The sequence below is a fragment of the Myotis yumanensis genome, unplaced genomic scaffold, assembly GCF_028538775.1.
Source record: "Myotis yumanensis isolate MYYU_CA2020_CCGP unplaced genomic scaffold, mMyoYum1.0.hap1 SCAF_3, whole genome shotgun sequence".
Lineage (NCBI taxonomy): Eukaryota > Metazoa > Chordata > Mammalia > Chiroptera > Vespertilionidae > Myotis > Myotis yumanensis.
In genome coordinates, this window is record NW_027223754.1 from 15,190,319 (window position 1) to 15,210,139 (window position 19,821).

Here is a 19,821-nt window from a genome sequence, read left to right on the forward strand (position 1 = left end):
ATTTAAATATGACTAACCTACCAGGTTTCAGGACTATGTGTTTTGAGTAAAATGAGCCTGCGTAAATTTCAGGCAAGGATTTTTGCTGTGTCTTTGTTTTTTTTTTTTAAGTTGTGGCATGTGTATTTATGGGCACACTTGCTGGGAGGATATGAGAAACATACTCCCTAGATTTATGAGCAATCTCTGGCAGTTCGAGCTGAGTGGCATTATAAAAACAATGCAATCTGGGACCAGGTGGGGCTGTCTTCCCCTGGGACTTGACTACCAGCAAGTGGCAGATTGGATGACACATCCTTCCAGGTGGCATTCGTCCTACAGTATTCTGCTACTAAAGAGCACACTTATGGCCTAAAATAGGTCATATGACTTTGAAATGTCCACCTCATGCTGGGAGATCTGGCTACACTGCAATATAACAAAGTACTGTTCTCAATGAGTAAAATTCCTCTACTACTTCCTTACTCATAAGCAAAAGAAACTGGAATGAGTCCTCAAAAAGAATAAAATAACAGTTTGAAAGTTTAACTAGTTAAAATAATTATATGTCCCACCATAAGTACATTTGAGATTACTCAAATAATTCAATCAGTTGGTATATTTTAAAAAATAGATAAAATGAACTACATAGACCAGCGGTTCTCAATCTGTGGGTCGCGACCCCTTTGGCGGTCGAACGACCCTTTCACAGGGGTCGCCTAAGACCATCCTGCATATCAGATATTTACATTATGATTCATAACAGTAGCAACATTACAGTTATGAAAGTAGCAACGAAAATAATTTTATGGTTGGGTCACAACCTGAGGAACTGTATTTAAAGGGCCAGAAGGTTGAGAACCACTGACATAGACCCTTCCACAAAGAATGGATGTTGGGTTGTAAGAATGGCCTCAACCACGCAACATGATTCTCATGGCAAAGAGGGAACGTGTAACCAGGCTGCCTTACCTCCTATGGAGATGATGGCATCGAAGCCCTGATCCCTAAAGGGGAGATTAAGGTTGTCACATACCATGACTTCACATCCCCTACTCCGGGCAATCTCTACCAACGGCCCACAATAGTCACAGCCCAGGGTATGTACCTGGCTATTCACTTTAAGGTACTTTCCAGTCCCACAACCTATAAGAGAAAAACTGTGTTACATGCTTAAAGGAGAATGGAACAATGTCGGTCAGCTTGTCTTATAACAAGAACAGAAATAGCTTTATATTAACTAAGTGACACAGAATACAGCATGGTGTGAAGGCAAACACAGAAGCAAAAGCAAAGCCTTCAGATAGCTCTTACATATTTTCAAATAGAATAGAAGAGGGAAAAGGGATTGGAAAACCTAAATAATACTTATTAAATATTTAGCGAGGTAATGTCCAGAGGGCGCAGCATGCTAGCACAGCTGTTGGCTGGCCCATGGAAGAAATGATTGGTCCCTAGCGTCCCAGGGACAGTGTCCAGTCCCTTTACAAAAGTTGCCTTCACATGCATATTTCATTATGTACAGATCCATATATTCTGGCCTTTATTCTCCTGCCATCTCTCTAAATAGACAGACTGCTTACTGTTTACATAAAACAAACTATTGCCCACAACTTTTAAATGGCTATAAAGAAAACAGGCTTTTCAAAATTTTAATTTGAACGAAAAAAAGATTTCAACAGTTTTTCATCCACCCTATCGTCAGTGCTCGGTTTCACATGACTCAGTATACAACCTAAGAAAGAACTATTCTTTTCTTAAATAGACCATTTTTGACATTCACTTTCTGATGGCAGAGACCCAAGTCATTCAACATTTACACAGCCCAGAGATTTAGGTCAATCAGATCTCAGTGATATTACAGGGAAGAAGATGGTGCCGTGAATGAATCACCACCCTGAAACAAAGCCTTCCAAATCTAGTACCTGGTATATTCTAGTACAGACACCTCATCTAATTCCTTTTCAGAAATATTTAAAGATATCAACAGAGCTGATGATATTTGTACCTTCTGGAATTACCTGTAGATTTTTGTCTCATATTTTTCTAAAATATAACCACTATTCAAAGATGATTAATTTGCAGCTTCTGAAATACTTTTTAAAAATATTATTTTTATTGATTTCAGAGAAGAAGGGAGAGGAAGAGAGAGATAGAAACATCAATATTAAGAGAGAATCATTGATCGGCTGCCACCTGCACGCCCCACTGAGGATCGAGCCTGCAACCCGGGCATGTGGCCTGACTGTGAATGGATCTGTGACCTCCTGGTTCATAGATCGACGTTCAACCACTGAGCCATGCCGGCAGGGCTGTCACACTTTTTAAATAACTCCTCCTTGATAGGAGCTGTTCAAAATTACGAGACACCACAAGCATAATTAAAGTTTGCTGATGCCAGGTGAGACAGTGGAGGGCTTATGAATAAAAAATAATATTTCCAATGTTATTATTTCCATGTAAATGGTTGAGGTCTTATAAATATTTCAGATCTCATGGCCACTGTTCCTAAGAATGCTTGTGAGAAAAAGTATCCAATATTTAAGAGCAATCATGGGGAAAATATAATCCACAGAGTGTTTTAAAACTGAAATCCTGATTACAAAGATGATGGTCATGTTTTTTAAAAGAATCTTGTTTTTTTATTGTGTGTGTGTTTTTTTTTTTAATTGGCTCAGGGGCTACATTTAGAGAAATGAAAGGAAAATTACTTCTAAAATACTAATAAAAACTGATTTATAGATGATTAGTGCTAGAAGGAAGTGTTCAGAGAGCATCTGGTAATAACGAGGAAACTGAAGTCTTTTAAAAATCTCAGCATCTCCTAAAAACTTCCCAGCATGACTCATCCCAAATTCATTTTTTTTTTTTTTTTGCAAATTCATTTCTAATGGTATTCATGTTTAAGGATAGCAGTGGAGATCCCAAATCTGATGTAGTTATCCATTTTCTAAGTGCCCACATGGAGATGCTAGAGAGGGAAGGTTTTATCCTAATAAGGAGCCAGAACACAGCCAAGCCTAGTCACCCCACTATTGTAAATGTGCAAGAAATAAATCAGAAGATCTTCGGTGCTGCAGCAAGCACAGGTACACAACAACCAGGTCCTTTGCAAAGTCTCATTAAATGCTGACCTTTCGTAGGATTGAAGAGAGACCAGAAAGTGTCTGCATGCTTCCATTTCCCTCTACTTTGTATTCTGCACCACACACATTTTGTGCATTTCCGTACTTTTTGGTGGTGATTTCACTGTTTAAAATTCAGCATCGTGCTGAAGTGCTGCCTACAGTTTCTAAGTGCAGGAAGGCTGAGACGGGCCTTATGGAAAAAATACATTTTGTCCAGGCATCAGGTATAGTTGTTGCCTGTGAGTTCACCGTTAAGAAATCTATACTAATAATAGAGGATTATGCAAATTGTCCAGGACACCATCACAGTAACAGTAACGACCGAACAGCAGGCTGTGTGGGGCGACCAGGCTGGCAGGGGGGTTAGTGAGGGATGACCAAACGACTGAACAACAGGCTGCGTGGGGCAACCAGGCCAGCAGGGGGGCAGTTGGGGGCGACCAGGCAGGCAGGCAGAGGTGGTTAGGGCTGATCAGGCTGGCAAAGGGGGCAGTTAGGGGTGACCAGGCAGGCAGGCAGGTGAGAAGTTAGGAACCAGTGGTCCCGGATTGTGAGAGGGATGTCCGACTGCTGGTTTAGGCCCAATCCCGGTTTAGGATAGGGCCTAAACTGGCAGTCAGACAGGGTCCCGGATTGGAGGGCCCCTTGCCCCCTCCCCCCCCAATGCACTATTTTTGTGCACCGGGCCTCTAGTCAATAATAAACAGAGACACACATGGAACCAGGTTAGGTATTTACCAGTTGACAAAAATGTGACCAGAGGTTCACAGGAACTGAATCCTATACTTCCCCTAAGGGTTATCATGCAGGATTCACTAATTCAGTGTCCTTGGCAACTTTATAGAACATAAATACTGTGTAAAATGACAATCAATTGTATTTTTTTTAATGCTTTCTGACTTTTTAAAAAATATCATACAGAGAAAGGCCTTTTGCCTCTGAGAGTATTTTTTATTTTATTTATTTTTTAAATCCTCACCCGAGGATATTTTTCCATTGATTTTAGAGAGAGTGGAAGAGAGAGGGAAAAACAGAGAGAAATAGTGACGTGAAAGAAACACACCGATTGGTTGCTTCCTGGTCTGGGGAGGAGCCTGTAACCGGAATTGAACCCAAGACCCTTTGGTCCACAGGCCGATGCTCTATCCACTAAGCCAAACCGGCTAGGGCTGTTTTATCTTTTAAAATTATTCTTTTATTCTTTTTTATTTTATTATTTTAAAATAATCTAGTTGTTCCCTAGTCCTTTAATGATTTCATTTTCTTATACTTCCATCGGTACTTCATTTGAAATTTCTGATGTAAGGTATGAGAAAGAAAGTAGCATATGTACATGCTGTGGTCTTAAAGCAGCCGTGGGCAAACTACGGCCCGCGGGCCGGATCCGGCCTGCTGGAAATGAATAAAACTAAAAAAAAAAGAAAGACCGTACCCTTTTATGTAATGATGTTTACTTTGAATTTATATTAGTTCACACAAACACTCCATCCATGCTTTTGTTCCGGCCCTCCGGTCCAGTTTAAGAACCCATTGTGGCCCTCGAGTCAAAAAGTTTGCCTACCCCTGTCCTAAAGCCACGTGTTGAATAGTTCCTTTTCCTACCAGCTGATTTTAAGATCCTGGTACTGTGCTTAGACTATGAGTGGTAAGAGTTCCAAAGTCACTGTATCTTCTGAAACCAGATTTATTTAAAAACAAACACTGACATGATAGAGATATTATCAAAGACTCTCTATTTCTACATGACATGCAACCCTTCCCCAAATTCCACACTGCTCACACCATCTTTAACAAGTCAAAAGCTCTGGCCAGGCACATGTGTTTCTCTTACCAGCACTAGAGTGAATGTCAAATTAGGCCGAGTGTGTAAGTACAGACTTAGGACTCCATGGGTGTAATCTTCATGCAGTTATTAGAAAGCAGTTTTAGGCGGGCAGGCCTCAAATGGAGATCCCAGACCTTAATCTTAGATCTACCGGGCTGTGGTTTACCACTCAATTCAGAAACATCCTTAGCCAAAATCTGCCAGGCAAGTCTGTGATTACAAAGACATGATCTATTTAAAGACAGGCTCTAATAATGAAACACCCACAGAATAGTTCAGGGGGAAAAAAATCCATGTACTAAGAGGTTACAGGAAATCTATGATCTCTGGATCTTCTGTGGAAGGCACGAGAGCCACTGGAGGTGAGCCACCGGAACAGACTATATACACATGTGAACATCTCTAAAGTTACAACAGTCAGCTTCCCAAGCAGTCGTTTCAATCCCGATTTATTCATCCGATGTCAGGTCGATTTTGTTGGAGGATGAGCCCCAAAATGCTGAAAAGATCGCCACTGTCTAAATGTAAGTTTGAGGAAGTTTCCTACTTGGTGACTTGATTGTATGAATTTCTGCTATAAAGTGAATGGGCTGCCCTGGGGTGTGGCTCAGTGGTTGAGCCTAGACCTATCCCAGTCAGAGCACACGCCCGGGTTGCCAGCTAGATCCCCAGTGTGGGGCATACAGGAGGCAGCCGATCAATATTTCTCTCTCTCCTTCTCCCTTCCTCTCTAAAATCAATAAAAGTATATTTAAAAAAATAAAGTGAATGAGCTGGGTTATAGGCATGCCAAGGGCACAATTTCAGACTTCCAGTTCACACAGCAAGGAGCACTGACTCTGAAAAGAAAGACACGATGGGATCTATTTCTCACCACGCGCCCGGCCCTGCGTTACCTATGTCGGCGATGAGGCTGCCGGGCTCCTGGTCCTGGAGGAACTGGCGGACGCGGGGCCAGGCTTTGCCCTGCAGGTCGCTGAGGTACCGGGCGGTGCTCTCATACACGTCGTGCACGTGCTGCTTCTCCAGCTGGGCCGCCTCATGGTCCATCCTGGGGAAACAGGGCCACCCCGAGAAAGGCCGGTCAGAGGCGGCTGAAGGAGGAGGCACGTGTCCTAAACCTGGGAACCTACCGCTGCCCAAGGCTGTGCTGATCTTCACTAGAAGCTGCAAAGAGTAAAGCCTTCACCACAGCTGTCAAAAGACTCAAAAAATGCATCCGTTTTACTGGCAAGTCCTCAGAAAATAATGGTTTGGGAATGAGCTAGTCATTGTCATTTCCTGTGCAAGATCAGCTCTAAATTTTGGAAGCACATACCAAAGATTCACTTGGATAAAATTGTTCTGATGATAAATAGATTTTAAAAATGTGTAATATGCAGCTCACCACTCCAATCCAGTCACAAAGCCCGATTGATTCTACCTTTTTAGTGTCTCTGGATTCCAACCATTTCTCTACATCCCTACGGATTCTATTTTAGGAAGGGTACTTACTTCTTTACCTGAATTACGTCAACGGTCCGTAAGCAGGTGTTTTTTGGGCCCTTCAATCCTTTTCTTCAATTCTGCCACAACTATTTCTATAAAATATAAAATCTAATTGTGTTGCTTCCTAGCTGAGACTTCTTCAAAGGCATTCCATACTTGTCTGATCAAGTTCAGGTGTCTTAGGAGGGCGTACGAGTCTCTTTCTGACCTGGCCTCAACTTGCCTCTTGAAGCCATTTCTCACCATCCTTCTCCAGATGAGCTGTAATACTCAGTGATACATGGTTTCTCAGGCGTCTCTCATTCCCCCTCCTCCCAGGGCCTGCACCGGAGCTGTGTTTACTTGGCTAACATCACTTCTATTCATTCTTGGCACAGCATCACCTCTTCCAGAAAGCCTCCCCTGACCTTCTCTGCAGGACAAGGGCAATCAGAAAGGAGTGGGGGAAGTACACTGCTGTTTGGGGCTTAATCTTTTCGTTATTCTCTTGTGGCACGTGAGTGAGGAGCAGCCCAGGGGAATAGCCAGATGCTGAGATTGTGGCTCGTTACCAATCAGCATGAAAGTAAGTTCAATCATGTAAGAACCCAGCTGGCCCTCCTGGTGCAGATCAGCTAGTTCAGTCCTGCCCCTGGCCCTCCCGTTGCATCCCATGCATCCTGTGAGTGTAGGTGGCTAGGTTGTTAAGGAAGGGAACAAATGGAATCGCACACTAAGCCTGATTCACTAGGGAGACGAGTCAGACATTAAGCTTGACTTACTAGGAAGCCACAGCACCGACAGGGTCCCCAGGGGCCAACTGCATCCTCTGCTGAGGGGACTGAATCCCCAGAGTGGGCAGGAAGAAGTGGCTATCGGTCATTAGCCGGGATGGCTGAGTGAGGAGTAAAAACATCAGGGGAAATGCCTTTGCTAGGCACATGCGCAGTAGAAGCCAAGATGGTGCAGGGGGAGGTAAGCGCATGAGTAGTATAAACCAGATGATGCAGCAAGACTTTGGGGACACACAGTAGGAGCCAAAATGGTAACATAAAGGGGCAAAGTCTAGCATGGAAAACCTGGGGAAAAGACTGAGTTGGATAGAGGGAGGACCCAGCATAAGCCCGCTAAGAGCCAGGGGAGAGACGGGTTAGTTTGAAAGAAATTCTGCTCTCTCCCAAGCCCCAGGGAATATGCATTTGCTCATTCACCGGTTGGATCCAGTGTTCTCTCTCTGTAGCAGCAGGTGCTGTGTTTAGGCCTAAACACAGCACCCGTTGTGGCCCAAGTGCAGCCTTGGAAGTGGCCATGCAGATAGGGCAATGAGACAGAGAAGTTCTGCATCTCTGGGCCCTGGTCCTCCTGGGCTGGGTGAGGACAAGTGTGAGTATACAGCCCCAGAGACTGGACTTACTCGGCAGTGGGATGGAGCTGAACCATTTGGTCCTGGATGAGACACCAGGCACCTGGGGACAGTCTGTTATTGCTCCAATAAATCTTACCACGACACCTCATCCTCCTCGCGGTGGAGGGCGGGGGGGGGGGGGGGGGGGGGCTCAAAATGCTTTTCTCGTGACTCCGTGGAAGAACCCTCTTTCCACTGGCAACAAAATCTCTTGAGACTATGGAAACATCCTGTTTCTCATCCTCTCTCCCACCAGTTTTAGCATCCAATCCACTGATGACTCTTACTTAAAACAATCATTACCACAATTATCATCAAATAACAATAGAGTAGTTCCCCGCCTCCCCCCCCCACCCCCCCATATCCAGTTTTGCTTTCTGAGGTTTAAGTTACCCATGGCCAACCATAGTCTGAAAATATTAAATCAAAAATTCCAGAAAGAAACAATTCATAAGTTTTAAACTGTACGCTGTTCTGAGTAGCCTACTGAAATCTGTTGCCATCCCCCTACATCCTGCCCAGGACTTGAATTACCCTTTTGTCCATCATATCCACCTCACTTCAACTCATCACGAAGGCACTGTATCATCTCACATCATCATAAGAAGGGTGAGTACAGGACACTAAGATATTTAGAGAGAAAGACCACATTCACATAACTGTTATTACAAACTATTTTATTGTAGGTACGGTTATTAATCTCTTATTGTGCCTAATTTAGAAATTAAACTTTATATATGTATATCTAAACTTCCTATATGTATAGAAAAAAAACATAGTGCAGATAGGGCTCAGTATTATCGATGGCTCAGGCATCCACTAGGAGGTACAGGGGACAACTGTATTCTAATTTCATCATTCCTTCTATAGCAAGAAAGAGACTTAGGATTTACTCTTCGAACAAATTAGGAGTAGGTTATCCTTCATTACCATGGACCTGCACACAGTCCCAGCAAATCTGGCAAACGCCTAACAGAGCACAGATCTCATTTGTGAGGTCTGACAAAACTTCCACCCAAATTGAAACAGCTTATATTGCACCCTCAACTAGAATTTACAAAGTAAACATATGGCTGGCTACAACTGCCTACACACCAGAAAAAAACCAAAACACTGAGTGCTTTTCTTTTAAATCAAAATCTCAGTAGAATAAAAAAAAATTTTTTCAGTAGACTTAGTCTGTTTAAATGTTTCCCTTTAAGAAATCAATCAGACAATACAATTTCGAGAACCTAGAACAAATAAACTTTATTGCACTTGCAAATGTTAAGTGGCAATCAACAAAAACTCAATTCCCTTCCATTGGGCTCTAACTACCAGCTCAGAATTTGTAGTATCTGAACAACAAACCCCTTGGAGAACGTTCTCTAAGTCCTCTCCCAATTGCCTGGCCTCTACCATAAACAAGTAACTATATTGTGGGAACAATAGAAATCTATTTTTTTGTTTTATTATATTTTCCAGTTAAGATTATACACTGCAGAACAAATAGCTGACTGTGAAATCGATTTGTAGCTAGGACTATCCAGTGTGACATTTTTGACTCTGTGGATTTAAATTTCCTGCAATATTTTCCATGTGAATTATATATGCAAATTCCTTGAGAATTTGGTAATGTAATTAAGCTAGTAAGACTCATAGTAAAATAAAAGTGCAGGGTTCAAGGAGAAGCTGGGGAGACAGGGTTTGGTTTAGCCAGGCTTCCTAATCTCTATGCAGTCAAATTCTGGACCCCTGTAGCTGATGCCTTATTGGTGAGTCATGAGAGAAGGGAAAATAATTTGAAAGGTAAGAAGAAGTCACATAAAGTTATGCACTGAAAATCTGAAGACCCAATTTGGAGGGTTTTTTTTAAGTCTTTACTGTTGAAAGTATTACATATGCCCCCCCCCCCCCACCTCCACTGGCCTCTTTTAGGCCTTCACCACCCTATTGTCTGTCCATGGGTTATGCATATATGCCTACAAGCTCTTTGTTTGATCTCTTCCCACCCACCCACCCACCCTCCCCCTCCTTCCCTCTGAAGTTAGACAGTCTGTCCCATGCTTCTATGTCTTTGGATCTATTTTGTTCAACAGTTCATCCAATTGGGAGTTTTTTAAGAGCAGTAGAAAGAGGTTTTAAGTTGGTAGATGAGTTGGGGGGCAACATGATTGGATTTACAATATTAAAATATCACTTTAGGTATATCTAGCTCTGAGTAGGCTAGACTATCTATTGTTTTTATTTGTCCAACCAAGTTCACCTTCCTACTTCTGATAATTTGTATCTTGCCTTGCCTGGATGGGCATGTGACCTAGCCCTGGGCAATCATGGTATCCTATATTCCTGGACACAATCATTGGTTCAAGGGTGGCCAGGTGATAAAAGCTGATCCAATCAGAGCCCTTCCTCGAGATATCTCAGTGTAGAGCCAAAGAAATGTTGGCCTTGCCTCTGGCATCACAGAGTAGGAAAGGCATAAAGGTCAGGCTGCCACTGGCCATTTTCTTCCCCAGGAAAAGACATGGATGAGAGTTCTTTAAGTTGAAGAAAATGAAGTCAGGGGAGCAAACAGAATAAGAGACAAAAGAGAGGAAAAACAAAACAAAACATGGCAGCATAGTGTCCTGCTTCCAGTCCCTGAGACTAGTCCTTGAAGTCTTGTGAGCCACGCCTTACCCTTCCCGACTCAGTCAGTAAACTCCTCTACCGCTCCTCACTGAGGTCTTTGCTGAAGTCAGCAGGCAGTTCTCTCTCATCTGAAATGCTCTCCTATCACCTGCCCGCTCCACAATCTCACCTGGCCTTCAAAGTCTAGCACAGCTTCCTCCTCCTACAGTTAAAAACAATCTCTCCCAGTATTTTTGTGTCCTGCGTATTTATTATCTCTGTCACTCTTAGGGCATTTCTCCTGCTACCGTCTTGAACTCTATACTCTGTATATGCCCCCAACTAGATTGGAAGATCCTGGAGGGAAGGAACTAGACCCAGGACAGTCACTCAGTAATTAACTGTAGAATCAATGGATCAATGAGCTGTTTCCTAAGCATCCCCTGCAAGACAACAGATTTCCTGCCCTAGCAGAGGCCTGTTTTAGAGTTATACCCTAGGCATGCAACAGCCACACTCGTATAACTAAAAAAATTTAAATTGTTCTCCCACTATAAATACCACAGAAGACACAGTATTTAAAATGAGGGAATAAAACTCTGTTTTACATTTTAAAGATGTATTTAAACTATAATTCTAAAATAAAAATACAAGTTAGTCAAGACAGTTCAAAGAATTTACTTATACTTAATCATAAAATACATGGGTGTGTTTTTTTTAGCTTTTAACAGGTGATTCTTCAAACTTAACATTTACATAATTACTTTCAAGTACAAATTATATTGCAAACTTTTGTGTAATAAAAAAAGTACCACTTAGCAATGCTTTTTAAGTGCTAGAAAAGCATTTTACACTCTAAAAAACCCCAAATACTGTAGAGTCTTGTAATTTTAACTTAGTCTGTACAACTATTTTCAAATTCTTTTTCCTACCTAGTGTAAAAATAAATTCCAACTTTATATCATTGTCATAAACTTAAAATTATAGGAATTGGGATTAATTAGGTTTACTAAACATGGACAGGGCCAAAAACCTCAGATTATTTAAACTGTAGTAATAGCTGAAAGCAACTAACCTGAGTCATCTTGTGATTACAGGAAAATTACTTCTTGTCTTTGTGAATCATGGCAGTTCGCACCCTCAGAGAGTGACAGTTGTTGCTCCCAACCTTCTCAGTGTGAAAGGTGAAAAGTACTAGGGTGAGTGACATCAAGTAGAGATTCCTTCATACTATGAGCCACTCTGCAGGGGACACAGGCCCTATTAGGAAAAAACAAACAAATGGTAAGAGTTATTTTACATAATACAAATGTGGAGCCCAGGTTGACCTCTGAATCTATCCAGATATTACCCAGAGAAGACGGGATGAGAAAGAACTGTTAAGATCCGTGGGATACGCCAGAACTCTAAGAGCAGTTTCTGAATTAATTCCTAAGCTTTCTGTAAAATGCACTGTACTTTCCCCTAAAATTAAATTGAATGGTTTCATCTTGTCCCCGGAAAAATTACAAGCACACAGAGTCAACTTGGAATACAGTGGCTTAATTAAATGTACTACCTATTTAAGACACTATCACTAAATTGTGCTAAATCATTCCAGTACCGTTCAATATTTGTTCGTATTACCAGCTACTTCCATGTCACTCTGACAAGTTCTCCTATTCTTCTTGCTCACATTTACTTTTTGCATTTTTCATAACAGAGTGGGTCTGACATGAAACCCATCAAAAAGCTCTCAGTTACTAAAAAATTTTAAAAAAGGACCTTGAATGCCAAAAAGCACTCTGCAATGCAGAGGTCTTAGGGGAACGAAATGAGGTCTGAAGAGCTGCCTGGTGTGGTAGGAAAAGTTCATCCTGTGAAACCTCGGGCCAGATTCCTCATCTGTAAATGAGGCAAATGGACCTCAGTGTGATCACAGTGCTCAACCATTTTTGTAGATGTCATATCCTTTGTGTGTGCACCTCACTGCCACAAACTGCACCTCTTACTAGGTACAGTGATTCTCAGGATGGTGGGGTGCATGTGGCTTTCCCCACCTTCCTCCTGTCCCCTATCCCGCCCCAATCTGGGACCCTGTTTAAGAATCAATGATCTGGGTATGCTTTGAAAAGCTCTCTGGTCTTTGGAATATTTAAACCACAGTCATCTCTCCATCATATGCAGGTATATAATCTGCACCACTGACAACTGCAAAGGGTGACTCTGTAGGAAGAATATTTAAGAAGGATCTTGCCCAGCTGGTGCTGCTCAGTGGTTGAGTGTCGATCTATGAACCAAGTGATCATGGTTCCATTCCCAGTCAGAGCACATGCCCGGGTTGTGGGCTCAATTCCAGTAGAGGGTGTGCAGGAGGCAACCCATCAATGATTCTCTCTCAGAATTATTGATGTTTCTATCTCTCTCTCCCTCTCTGAAATGAATACAAACATATTTTAAAAAAGAAGAAGGGTCTTGAAAGAGCTGTTAGTCAAAGGACCTCATCTTTCCTCATACACTGTCAGAGCTTGCGTTAATCATAGAGAAGGCATGTTCATTTATGGAGCCTTGTGCCCTTCCTGCAACTAAAGGCTCTCATTTGCAATCACTCTTCCCTGGCCTGACCTAGGCGCTCCACTGTCACCAGCCAACGCTGTCTGGGTGCCTTCCCTTCAGCCTTCAGCCTTCAGCGCCTAAATGAATTAGCTGCCCTGACAGGCTTATTCCAAGCTGAAGCTCAGGAGACAGCAGGGGTAAGTCAGGTAAAGGTGGAGTGGATGACTCTAAGCATGGGAAACAGCATATGCAAAAAGGAAGAAATGAGAGCGATGACAACCTCTGATGAACTTCGAGTAGATTAACAACAATTAATAGCAAGACACAAAACACAGACATACATTAATTATTTACTGTCAGCCAGGCCATTATAAGCATTTAACATATATTAAATTGTGGAGTCTATCAAATTACTATATGAAATAGAAACTACTGGGTCCCTCATTTTATAGAAAAGAAAGTAAGGCAGAGAGAACATAGTGACTTTCTAAGGTTACCTAGCTAGTAAATGGCGGAGCAGGATTTGAACCCACTTAACTATACACACTTCACTATAGTGTTGGTGGGAGGGGAGGAGGAGGGGAAGACTGTGGTGCTATATAAGCCTGGAAGAGTAAGCGGGAGTCAGACCACAGAGGGCCTAGTTGAAGTTTGGACTTTATCCTGAACATAATGGGGAACCACTGAATTATTTTAACAAGAGAAATGACAAAATTTGATTTGGGTTTTTTTTAACTCTTCTCTGGCAATAGTGTAGACTGGTATTACCTGGCCAGCTTCACAATGAAGATAGAGAAAGAACCCGATTAAATACTTTAGACAGAACCATAGGAGAGTAGATGAAGAGAGATTGTGTAGAGTAAGAAAAGGAATGAGGTTAGAACATCAAGGATTGCCAATATTTAACCCTTGTACATTATCATTAAAGGAGAGGTTAGCGTGTGCTGCCTCTACCGTAATTAAATTTAATTAAAAATATATGGACCAAGAACCTACTGGGTAAAAGATGGGCAGTCCCCACTCAAGAAGCTACAGCCTAATCAACAGCGATGCAGAAGAAGAATGACAAAAATGACAAGAGTAGGTAGCAAGCATGAGTGTTTGATAGAAAAGTAGGGGTAGCATGCGATATTAGCCTTTATAATTGTCTCCGAGTATTACTCCCTCTAAATAATGAGGGTGCTGTTCTAAGAATATTCCCTCTGTTACACAGAACTCCTTAATGATGCAACAGAGAGAGATCATAGGAGAAATGGTAAGAAAACACCTGACATTTCTGATTGAAATCTTACACGTAGAACACACTCAGGACTTCAGAACAATAAAACGTGCGGCACTGGGGCAATATGACCCTCTCTGGATTCCCAACAGGTACCAACAGGTTACTCTGGAGTAAATATATTTTGAAAGTGGAAAGAAATGAGGGAAGTTTATCCTAAGGGGAAGGGATCAAATATTCCCCCCCAAATACTTTGTTTTTCTTGAAAAGTTCAAGCACTATGTGCCTACATTGAATTCATTTGGGAGTAAGGTATTATCTTTAAAATCTAAAGGCAGGAAATGAAGGTGATACCATCTTGGGGACTGTGTGTGCACGCGCGCATGGCAGGGCAGATGGGAGGCAAATACAAAACATGAAAGACCAGAACTCGCAGCACAATACTGATGGTGAGAGCTGTTATCAAAGGTGGCTCCTCCACAGGAGAGGACTCGGCCCTATTCATTGGAACTCGATTACAAGTCATTCTGATTTTGTAGATGAGAGAAGGCCAGAAAAGAACGAGGAAATGAAATAGATGAGATTCAAGATAAATGTAACACTGAGCATCCCTCAGTGGTGTCATTGTGGGGGTATAACGTCCATTATTGTGGGGGTATATTGTCTTTACCTGAAGGCTAGACTAACACACACACACACACACACACACACACACACTATTTAAAAGATTATTTATTGTCACCAGTAGCACATACGTGAATGTGCAATATACCCCCATGAATTGGTATCAATTTGACCAAACCGGCTCTCAGCCTGTGTGAGGATGAAGGTCATTGGAGCCGCAGCACAGCAGCCAGGAGAAGGCTGCTCTGTTATTGTAAAAGGAGACCAGAGGAACGGAGCTTCGAGCCTCCTTCTTCTTAGGAAAGGAGGTTCCAGCAGGTGGGCAGCAAGGAATGCCACAGCCATTTAACTGTCAAACGACTGTTCAAGAGGGAGTTTTACCTGAAGACCATGGTAGTCAATGACAAAACTACCAATTAGGTGATGCTTTTCTAAGAATGGAATTCAGGGAGAAATGTGAGGACAAATTATGTATTGGTGTATTTCATTAAGTGTTTCTAATACAATTGACCCCAAAGAGCTGCTCATGGGATTATTGATAAAAACATCTGATTGTACATTTGAGGGTCAGAAAGAGAGTCATGTGCATACAAAGTGCAGTAAATTCGGGACTGTCAGGTATCTTGTCCTACAGATTCTGTCTGTGTCTCACTCCTCTTATGTGTCTCCCATCATTTCCCCCATTGCCTCACCCCGAGTTTAGGCCCTAACTCAGTAGTCCAGGATTTCTCACTCTTGTGGATTTCACAGACCCCCACATTTTCAAAGGGATATTTGGAGAACCAGAGGGACCAGCTGAGTCTTTACCCAAAGGCTACCAGGGGTGGGCAAACTTTTTGACTCAAGGGCCACAATGGGTTCTTAAACTGGACCAGAGGGCCGGAACAAAAGCATGGATGGAGTGTTTGTGTGAACTAATATAAATTCAAAGTAAACATCATTACATAAAAGGGTACGGTCTTTTTTTTTTTTTTTAGTTTTATTCATTTCAAACAGGCTGGATCCGGCCTGCAAGCCGTAGTTTGCCCACGGCTGGGCTAGACCATCACACGCACACTCACACACTTAAAACCTATAATTTATTGTCCCCATTAGAACATAGATGAATGGACAATTTACCCACACAAAAGTTGGGAGGCCATAATTTTAAACTTTAAAGAAGTCCTTTAAAAGTGAGTAAAATTTAGCTTTATGAAAACTGACTAAACCTTCTTTAATTTTCTCATTCCACGACAGATTGATGAAAGCATTGTCACAAACCAAGACTGGATTGAAGAGCTGAGTTTGGGGTAAATTTTATGTTTTGTATATTTTAGCACAATTTTAAAAACAACCGATTTCAGGCTCTTCTGAAGGCCTGTTGGTTATTCTAGCAAATTTCAGAAAGTGAGAGTAATTGACACCTGATGTCTCTGGGCCCATGACTGTCATGGTCCCTCCACACTACTTTGTGTTGTGGGGGTGAGGGCTCTGCAAACATTTCCTCTTTGCCAGCAGGGCCCATCAGAGGGAGCCTGGAATGCTGGAAGTGGCGGGGGCGGTGAGGGGGAGGGGAGAAGGGGCCAGCCCCTTTCTGGTTGCTTCCTGTTCCTGCCAGTTACCCGGTAACAGCCCTTGGCCTAGGCAGCAGCATTGGTTTCCAGTAGCAGTTGGTTCCCAAGGTTTTCCACTTTCCCAGAACCAGCCCTTTTGCACATCCGCATGAGATACCTGCCTGGCTGAGCAGCACCCCGGCCAAGAGATCTGTGTCCCAACTCCTCGGGGCCCCTTGTATGTGTGCTCCATAAATCCGCACTAGCCGGCCGCCGGCCCCTTCTCAGAAGTCTGGGTCCCCACTCGGACACTCTTCCTCCAAGCATCTAGGTACTGATAACTGTTCTCTTTGTTTCCCAGCACAGGGTGGCAGCTGCAGTTGACTTTGTTGTCCTACCTCATTTGTTCCCTCTGCATTGTCAGTCCTGTAATATCTGTTTAGCCAACTCCGTATACATTTCCTGTCAACATAACTAGGGTGGTTTCTATTTTCCTGACTGAATGCTGACTAGTTCTGCCATGTTTTTGCACTACTGTGCAAAACAATGAAAACAAGAAAGAATTCCATGTCAACATCCTGCTAGAGTTGGTTATTGTTTGTATTCCCTGAACAGTTTGCAAGCACCATGAAATCGAGCGTTTGGGGTTCACTGATGCACCCACCTCTTTGAACACAGCCTGGCACACAGCAGGCGCCCAATCATCTTTGTTAGATAAATGGATAGGAAACGTTGAAACATAAAAAAAAAACAATTTGGTTATGAAAATATGCTTGGAATATATAAAAGTTATAACCATGTGCAAATATATCCAGAAGGGAAGGCAGTAGCTGAACTTTGTAAAACTCTCTTTCTGAAATTCTTAGCAATATCCATTTTCTGCTTTTCTTGTGCTATATTCTTGTTTAATCATTTTTGTCAGTGGAGGTTTCTCCATATTTTTCTTGTGCATTTTGGCATGTTATCCATGAGAGAGTTGTGCAATGATTCAGTGTGATATGATGATTTACAAATAGAAATACATATTTGGCCTTTGTCCCCTGTTCCTGGCACATAGCTCCTAAAACCCTTGGAATACCCTATGTAAGAGCCATGGGGCCATCATCTCCTGTTATGTTTTGTTTCTATGCCCAGTTCCTGAAATAGCTCAGAGCAGAAAGGTGAAATGAGTGTCTTTTGCGATTAATAAATAACAAGTCCCTTTTTACTATACCTTAGTTTACTTTAATGAGGTGACCTTTACCAGTCCCTAAGGAGGGGGCTGGTTGCAGTAGTGAATACTGAGAGCACACACACAGGAGAGTTTTCCCTTTACAGTTAGTCAATAAAACACACAACTTGAAAATGGAAACACCAATAAAATGCCTTAAAGCTCACAAAGAAAACTTCAAAGGCAGAACTCGGAGCATTTTGTTCTGACCCAAAAACACTGTCCAGGGAGAGAAACACCTGGGCCCAGGGCTGTCACTGGCAGCGTGACCTCGGACAGGTCACTTAGCCTCTCTAGGTATCTGTTACCTTCTCTCAGATATCAGGAAATTACCCTTCCTCTTTTAAGGCTCTGATTTTCATATAAAACGTGCTTTAACATCCCCAAAGCACAACATAACTTTAAAGCACTCGTAGCCTACACCAGATGTGAATTTCTTCTCTCAGTTCCCAAACCCAGTGCTACGCACAGACTGAGCCTGGAAAAGTGCAAAGTGACTGACAGCACGCAGTCTAACGCAGAGCTCTGGTGCCAATGCCTACTTCCAGTTCCAAATGAAATTATAATTTTCTGTAGCTAATACTTAAACGTATTTTTATTGATTTCAGAGAGGAAGTGAGAGGGAGGGAGAGATAGAAACATCAATGAAGAGAGGGAATCATTGATTGGCTGCCTCCTGCAAGCCCCCAACTGGGGATTGAGCCTGCTACCTGGGCATGTGCCCTGACCAGGAATTGAACCATGACTTCCTGGTTCATAGGTTGGTATTTAACCACCGAGCCACACCAGCCAGGATGTAGCTAATACTTTTTAAACTTGGCTGGATATTTTCAAGACCCTAATTGGTGGCACAGTATTAATACTGGCAGCTGCACTAAATGTCTAACACATTGGAGTTCATGGCAAAGGTCAGAAAAGACCAGGTGAGGGCAGTGACTCTTTTCTTCCACTGACACCTAAAGGCGTAAGACAGCCCAGGTCAGCGTGAGATCCCAATAGTGGATCTGAACAGTGGAGCGCAGGCTGCCTGAGAAGTGCCCTGCACGGGCCGCGGAGCCGTGAGGTGAGCTGGAGGAACAGTGCACGCGGGGTGAGTGCACCTGCCATAAGCTCTCTCTTTGCTGTTATGTGTGATGAAGCATGGAGTGCAATAAAAAAGTCAATCAAATGCCACTTTAGAAATAAAGAAAATAGAGAGAAAATAGGCTTACATAAAACACCGATCTCAGGACCAGAAGTTCAAGGTCAGTGAAAGAACACACTGCTGTGTTTAACAACAACAGACGTCTACAAAAGTTAACTGAGTAAAATTGTTTTTTTGTTGTTGGTTGTCACTAGTATTTTCATACAATTTTGTCCACAGAAGCAAAATAGAGCGTGCGTGTGTTTTATTTATACATCAATAACACATACACTTACAAGCCAATGTGAGCACAAAAGTACAGCTTGGTCAGCGAGCGCAGGAGAGCGGGTGTCACCAGCAGAGCCAGGGCTCTGGTTTCACGTAAGCAGGTAAGTAGGAGCGTCTCTGTGATGACTCCTAAGTGCTGCAGATCTGTTGCTTCTCTCTGGGACGCTGGTCAGGCCAGGCCAGGGGGTGAGTAAGTGACATGCTGTAAATCCATCACAGCTCAGCAACTGTAGTGCCTGGAGAAGGCGTACTGGGAGAGGTGGGGGTGCAGGTCAGGGGTGACCTTCTGCGCTGCCTGTCCTACCATCCTGAGGACTTCCCTCCACCCCTCAACCCCCATGGCAGGGGAGGCAGCTGAACTTTGAGTCACGGTGGGTATCAGCTCACACCTTGAAAAGTCCCTAAGATTCCTCTGAACCTGATGGCATTCCATAAAAACTCAGATTAGAGAGCAGGGAGAGATGTGGGTAATCAATGAGAAGGTATGCTAGCTCTTTATGACAAATAAATCAGAAATGGCTAAAGGATCGATATTTGCATAGGAAAGGAAAATCCTTCTTTAACAGCCATTCCAAAGAGCAAGCCCATGGCTTTCTAGGTTAAAGAGACAGAAACCGGGAAGGTCTGCCCGCCCCGTTGCCCCTCCCAACCTCATCCGCACCCAACAGGCTGCATCCCAGTGAAGTCACACATTTTTGCAGACCGCCCTAAACTCTTAGTATGTGTGTCTTTTGTGATTTGGGTAGTATCCCATTTAAAACAGAAATTCATCGATATCATTGTCTCTTTTGAGAGAGAAAGAGAGAGATGAGAGAGAAACAGCAATCAGTTGCCTCCTGTACGTGCCCCAATGGGATTGAACCCGAAACCTAGGTATGTGCCCTGACAGAGAAT

The 19,821-nt window shown here is 42.8% G+C and overlaps 1 protein-coding gene across 8 annotated transcripts in view; it reads right to left on the reverse strand.

Annotated features, from left to right (window-relative positions):
* The window catches only part of TRMT9B (tRNA methyltransferase 9B (putative)), a 48,324-nt gene that overhangs the window by 11,389 nt on the left and 17,114 nt on the right, over window positions 1–19,821 (reverse strand). For 4 of the 8 annotated variants that reach the window (XR_011470728.1, XR_011470727.1, XR_011470726.1 and 1 more), the window contains exons 2-5: window positions 18,936–19,177; window positions 11,472–11,656; window positions 5,829–5,983; window positions 952–1,125 (exon numbers count right to left, since the gene is read on the reverse strand). Coding sequence is in view for 4 of the 8 variants with exons in the window: in XM_070408309.1 (XP_070264410.1) it covers window positions 952–1,125; window positions 5,829–5,982 (328 nt within the window). In the remaining 4 variants the exon portion in view is untranslated. Of the gene's footprint in view, window positions 1–951; window positions 1,126–5,828; window positions 5,984–11,471; window positions 11,657–18,935; window positions 19,178–19,821 lie in introns of those variants that run through there. The other 4 variants (XM_070408312.1, XM_070408310.1, XM_070408313.1 and 1 more) reach the window with 3 other exon arrangements.